This window comes from Buceros rhinoceros, unplaced genomic scaffold (assembly GCF_000710305.1).
Source record: "Buceros rhinoceros silvestris isolate BGI_N320 unplaced genomic scaffold, ASM71030v1 scaffold26494, whole genome shotgun sequence".
NCBI classification, from domain to species: Eukaryota; Metazoa; Chordata; class Aves; order Bucerotiformes; family Bucerotidae; genus Buceros; species Buceros rhinoceros.
This window is the reverse complement of record NW_010406918.1, coordinates 1,862-8,161: the sequence shown is the minus strand read 5'-3', so window position 1 is coordinate 8,161 and position 6,300 is coordinate 1,862. Positions and strand designations below refer to the sequence as shown.

General features: G+C 40.2%; 1 protein-coding gene across 1 annotated transcript; it reads right to left on the bottom strand.

Moving 5' to 3' along the window:
- Positions 1-611: 611 nt before the first annotated feature.
- Positions 612-5,867, bottom strand: LOC104491827 (sorting nexin-20-like). The gene is made up of 3 exons (XM_010134299.1): positions 5,687-5,867; positions 3,956-4,107; positions 612-1,389 (listed from the first exon to the last, which is right to left on the bottom strand). Exons 1-3 carry the CDS (start codon positions 5,850-5,852, stop codon positions 721-723), a joined length of 987 nt encoding a protein of 328 aa, XP_010132601.1. The 5' UTR covers positions 5,853-5,867; the 3' UTR covers positions 612-720.
- Between the last annotated feature and the right edge of the window lie 433 nt (positions 5,868-6,300).

Genomic DNA, 6,300 nt, shown 5'->3' with positions numbered 1-6,300 from the left:
TTAGCCAGATGTTCTCCCCACCAGCACCCTTCTGAAGTTTCTTTCCATTATGAATGTAGTGCAGGCAGTATAAATTTTCTACCCTGGTCGGAGCTGTACTTAAAGATCACCCCAAACAAGAAAGTGCCTTCAGTGCAAGTCATAAAACTGTATCAGCTACAAAAAGGAAATAAAGCACATTCCCTCATCTCTGATGGAATGATCATCCCTTGTAATTTTTGCTCCTCCTGAAGCTGATTGTAAACCCTCACCCAAGGTCCGTCTGCCCACAGCAGCTGACTTCAGTGGGAACAGGGCCAATCCCAGCGTTCTCAGAAATGGCTGTTAGGCCAGGCTTCAGCTGGAAGCATAAACCCCCTTACATTTGGTGTCTGAAAATGCATCTTTTGGATTGCATTGACTGAGAAGATACTTCTCTTCTTGAAAGGAAGTAGTTTCCACATGAGCAAGCAATGCCCCTGGTTCTGCAGATTCTCAAGTGCTTTGTTCATTTTATTTTCCTATTCTGACTTTTCCCACAAAAATAGTCTATGTTCAAAATATACAAAACATAAATGTCAATGTCCCTTTTGATCAGGGAAGATATTTGATTTAATTTCTCTCTATTAATATAAAGGTATGTTAGGCAAACAGGTAATTTCCAGATCTTACTCCTTCAAGAGTCTGTGTTCAGGAAAAGATGCTGACAGCTTTGCTCTCTAATGAAACCGTTTCTTATGTTCATTTTACATACTCCCGAACTGCAAGTTCTTTCAGGGTAAAAACCCGTACGGGATCTTTCTTTGCCTTCCATTCTTCCAGTTTTTCTTGCAAAGTCAGGAAATCCTTGCCAAGTTCATATGCCAAAGTGATCATTGTTTCTAACAGTGGCATGTAATACCTGTGGCTGGTGTGCACGTGAAGGTGTGCTAGAGCTTTCTCTCCGTATTCAAAGGCACTTGCTGGGTTTTCCAGGTCCTTGTGGCACACCACGATAGCACAGAGCGTAGGGACAACTGAGACAGGATTGCTTCTTGTCAGCCTTTCCTGCAGACCAATGACTTCCAAAAGGATTTCCAATGCTTTGGTGTACTGGCCACCCCGCAGGCAACCATATGCTTCCTGAAGCTCTGGCCTTGTTAAGAAGTCAATAAATTTTTTTGATCTTCGGATATATTTCATAGAATATAGAATTCTCAGGTAGTCCTTGAAGGCTAATTTTCTCTCATTGATTATTTCTTCTGTGAAGTTCCCTGTTAGAGCTTTTTTGGGAAAGGTCACATCTTCCATTTCTTCACTGAACTCCTCCAGGAGATTTCTGTGCAATCTCTCAAAATCTGAGTAACGCCGTTCAATTACAGACTTGTTGCTGTCAAAGCTTCCTGTTTGCAAAATGATGATTTTATACATCTAAGCACAATAAAAGAGAAATATAGGCATGAGAAGGATCGTTCTAGCACTGGTGCAGTCAGATTTTGCCTGCTATTGCTCAGAAAATACTTTGTGCTTGTTTATTGCAGTAGCTGACACCCTTCTGCACCGGTTTTGTGGGGGTAATCGTGTACACTCCTATGGTTTATAGCACTGCTGCTGAATTAGTTGTCACCTGGATTACGGTGCATGCTTGTTGTAGGCCTGATCTTTGAAATCTGCAGCCATCAAATTAATAATTCCCACCTCCTGCTGTTTTGTACTTTTTCCTCCAGACTTAGTCTTAGCTTGTAAGTTGTAGATAAACAATGCACTAAGAGATCCCATCCTGCAAGGCGCTGGGAATGGTGAACTAGAGCAGGCTGAAGCACATAAAATCATTTACAAAGCATTTATCTAGCTGTACTTTGTTTATAACGGCCATGGCTGCTGCAGTCAATCATTTTCAGTGAACAGGATGGATTTCCCGCACTTAATACTGAATGTAATCTATTTTACATTGGTCATAATACTCAGAAATTTCATTTGTATCAGACATTTCTAGGGATTTGGGGGTGTTATTAACGCTGTGAAAGAAGAGGGAGTATTTGGCAGTAATATTTGGAGTGTGCAAAAATAAGATGGAGCAACTCCAAAGTCTTTTTTTCCCCTCTAAATCATTGTTCTGTTATTCAAACTTACTTGGCATATAAATAATGCAACAAAATGTGACATTTCTACAACAATCTGTTTGCTCTCCAAAATCCTTCACTAACAGCTAACAGCAGTGCTGTCCCACATTAACAGCACTCAGGAGTATGTCTTCCTCAGCTCTTCGTTCACCTCAAAATGACTATAATAAATGTGATATTAGAAAAATAGCTGCAAAATAAAATTGTGTGTTATGTGCTGTACAAATAGAGTCTCTTCTTGTCCAATCCAAGCACAATGATGTTGAGGAAGGGCCAAGTCCCTAATGTGTGTAAACCAGAGGAGCTCCACTGAGGCCAGCTTAACTGTGTCACCATACTCCAGCTAAGGACACAGTCCATTGACCTTGCTGGCTTTTGGACAATGACCATGTTCACATTCAACTTCATCCTGTTCCTATTGAAAAATTCAGGAACTGGAGCAGTTTTACTCATGCCAGTTGTTTTCTTTGCTGCGGCTGAAAGGTGCAAACCAGTACTAGCACTAGTGTCTGTCTGATTCTCTTCCTTGTTTTTCCTCAAAGAGAAATTCTCTTTTAATCTCCATAAATGATCTTTACAGGCACTCCTTGAATGGTTTCTAAATTTGATCTGACTTCTCTGATCTCTTTTCATTTGTAAGCACTATGACATTTTCCTATACTTTGTCCTGCTCCCTGCTGAAAAGTGTATATATGCCTGATGCATATCCAAAATAATCATATGACCAATTTTTTAAGCTATCATTTTATCAAGGGCAGCTAGAGTGAATAATTCACAAGTACTTGGGTTTTTTTTTCTATTTGTGAAGCGTGCATGAAAAAGGGAAGTACCATTTAATTAGACTACCATTCAAATTGGTTCAGTTTTGTTCTAATGTGAATCATTTTGCCTAGGCAAGTAAATTAACGGCTAAGTTTAACTTTGCACATATGTCAAATTATACTCGTTCTCATATGGTTATGACAAAATGATTTTTAACTATTCAACAAGCCGGATGCTACTGAGTGTATGCAAGCACGGCAGCATCGAAGCAGGTGTGTATAGCATGCAACGAGATCTTAGGACAGTCTCCAGAACATTTACCTGCTTCAAATCCTACCAAGCTACATCATCCAGTATCAGCAGCACTAGTATGAATCTTCCATCTGCAGACCTCAGAGGCTGCTGCAAATAAGGAAGACATCCCTATCTGAATTTCAGAGGAGTACTGAAAGACTTGCTCTAGATCAGTCCTCCTGAAGGCCAGGAGCAGAGTCAGAAATAAAAATCAAGTGTCAGTACTGTGAATAAAGATAAAAAATCCAACCTGTTCTGTTGTTCCTGTCCCTCGTACTTGTGTTTCACCTTAAAAACATGACAGAAATATGCTATCCAATGGAGCTCTAGATAGGGAAAGGGAGGGATCCCCAGCAATCTAGCTGGAGGATGCCTTAGGTTTTGTCAACATCATAGAGTTCTGCACCTATGCTAAGCTAAATCTCTGATGTGGAAGTTGCACGAATGCAATGCAGCTGCTATCCCGGGCTAGCTCAGTGGAACTGTAACTGTATTGGTATTTTTTATACTTGTGCGAATTTCTTTAATGGTACCAAGCCTCTGGGTGTTAAGGATATTCAAGCTACTAATTTTACTTGATATCACTTTTCCGCTAACTTCTGCTGCTTTTGTGAACTGATTGACAGAGGTTTCTTTAGGGGCAGATTCCACCAGCTATGCCCATAGGATCGTAAGAGCAGGTTCTACTCGATATCATCACAGCTTGCAAAACCTGGTCCTTGGTAAGGCTTTCATGTAGCGAGGCGTGCTGTGTGCTGTGCAGACCCCTGCAAAGGGAGTGAAAATCAATGATCTTACCAATTCGTGTCTTAGCTTACCACATATTTAGATAAATGGTGCTCTACAATTCTGGTTGATGGGATTTCAAAAACAAGTTTGACATGTCTGCACTGGCGTTTTTCATTCCTCCAATATTCCTGAAGCTCCTTAGTAGTCATGGAAGAGTTGGGACTTAGGGATGCGCTGGAATCTAAAAAACAATATGTTTAATATTTCGGATTATAACCTTTGCATTTGGAAAGAAATCTATGCATTTATGGTGAAAGGGGAGGGCCTAGAATTTGTGTCGCTGTAACTGCAAGACATAAAGACTGAAAAAGTACGGGATTTCACTGCTAATAAAGACAGGTCCAGGTTCTTTGAGGAAAGCTCTTGCAGCCTGAAATTTTGAAAGACACCAAATCAGCTGCAGAATACAAAGTTATAGAAAAAATACTGACGAGGAGTATTGTAGGTCTAGGTTGTAAACTTGGGCATGGTCTGAGTGGGAGATATGCTTCACCATCAGACATATATTCAAATACTGACCCTGTTCAAATACTGGGTTTGTGCAGTAACAGGTGAAAGCTGAGAAAACATCAATATCTTACCTAACCTTAAAGGAGAAACTCAGATAACCAGCTCAGTCAGAGGAGGAATTCTCACATTCCCCACCTCCCTGCCCCCCCTCCCCCCCCTTTTTTTTTTGTAGCTGAACTGATGCCACAGTTCAGCTACAAATACTTTATATACCTCTCTCCCTCCCCCCGCAGCCACACACACACATATCTACATATCATATGCATGTATAAAAATGTAGGACAGCTGGCTCAAGAGTTTGCTTACAGGGGAGTTTGATGTAGCTTTTCTAAAGGGTGATTTCTTCCGTCTTTGAAATCTACTGACAGCAGTTCTCAGTGGGTGGCACAGAGGCTAGCAAAGTGGATATAAGTAATGGAGTGGTTTTATTTCAGTGGGCACACCAGAGCCAATATCCAATCAATAATGTCTCTGGCAATGCAGACAGCTGAAGGCAGTCTGCAGTGAATGTAACATTCAGACGAAGGAGGGGAATGACCACAAATGAATTGGAAGAAAACAGCTAGATGTAGAAACAGAATTGCAAAGGCACCATAGTACGACCTCAGTGGCCTCACTTTTACGTGTTCTTAATCATTTGACCGTACAGTTTCAATTATCAAGGCCTTTGGGATTTGGCTGAATCTCTACAAAGCATGTATTTCCTAACAGAGGTGGTATTTATGACATCTTTGCAGGCTAAAAATCTTGATGAGATTATATATGTTTTGCATTATAGATAACATTTTATTTAATAACAGATGACAGCAGTCTTAGGCATGGTAAAAGTTCAATGCTGCCTCTTCACAAGGCATGTGAGATACTACTGCTTGAGATTAGCTTCAATCTTGGTGTCCTTACTGATACTGCCAAGAAGTTCAAATTTTGTAGTGTACAGAAAGCGCACTCCTGAAACAGGCTATCTGATGATCTCTGGTTTGGTTTTGGTCCCTGGAGTGGGCATTAAATCTGGAACAGGTGTTAGGTGCCAAGGATTTGAAAGGAAAAGTCTCTATGTATGTACACACCAGGATGTGCATCTGTTTCACTATTGCTACGTTATTACTACAAGTTTAATCAAGGCTTATTTTCAGTGGAGCATAGCAATGTAAATCTGCACTACTGCTGTGATAAATAAAGCAAAGTTTTTATAGAAAAGATTAATGGCATAAATAGCTACATGAAAAATAAAATTAAAGGATAGCATCAACCTTGCAGGTCATCTTTTTCTGGGTTTTCTTTTCTCACTTGACATGAAATTTCAGCTTTGGGATGACTTTGTTCTTCATCGGATGGACTTGTGATAGAAACTGTAGTAATCTTGCTTACAGCTTCCAACAGCTCCTTTTCTGCTGGGCGGTGCGAGTCTTGGTCCATTGCAAGCTATCACTGAAACATTAGAAACATAAAGGCATGCTGCTAAGAAATGTCATAAACGGATCCAGTCTGGTAATCTTTTTTAGTGATTTACTCATTGTTCTCTGCAAACTTGTATGAGGACAACTGTAGTTTCATAAAAACTAAAGTAATAAATAGAAATATCTACATAGCTACCACTGAAGAACCATTCCTATCACCATTACCACTGAACGTGTTTGGATATCTTTTGGCAGATCAAAACCAAACATGAAAACCAGAAGTAGCTGTGGTGTGTAAGATTAGGTGGGAAGCTCCATTTTTATCAATGAAAATTTTGTCATAAACTTCAGCGGGGACAGATTTTTTCTCCTTGTATTTTGCCCTCAAGCTTGCAAGAACAAGTTCGGATGAACGAAATTATTGGTGTAACTAGCAGACTGGCTCTCTTACACTGCTAGAATTCACT

Coding starts and splice junctions, on each gene's coding strand:
- LOC104491827 (XM_010134299.1), bottom strand. CDS start 5,852: ATGGACCAAGACTCGCACCGCCCAGCAGAAAAGGAGCTGTTGGAAGCT. Junction 4,108..5,686: donor AGAAAAAGATGACCTGCAAG/GTTGATGCTATC, acceptor ATTGTTTTTTAG/ATTCCAGCGCATCCCTAAGT. Junction 1,390..3,955: donor ACCATTTATCTAAATATGTG/GTAAGCTAAGAC, acceptor TATTGTGCTTAG/ATGTATAAAATCATCATTTT.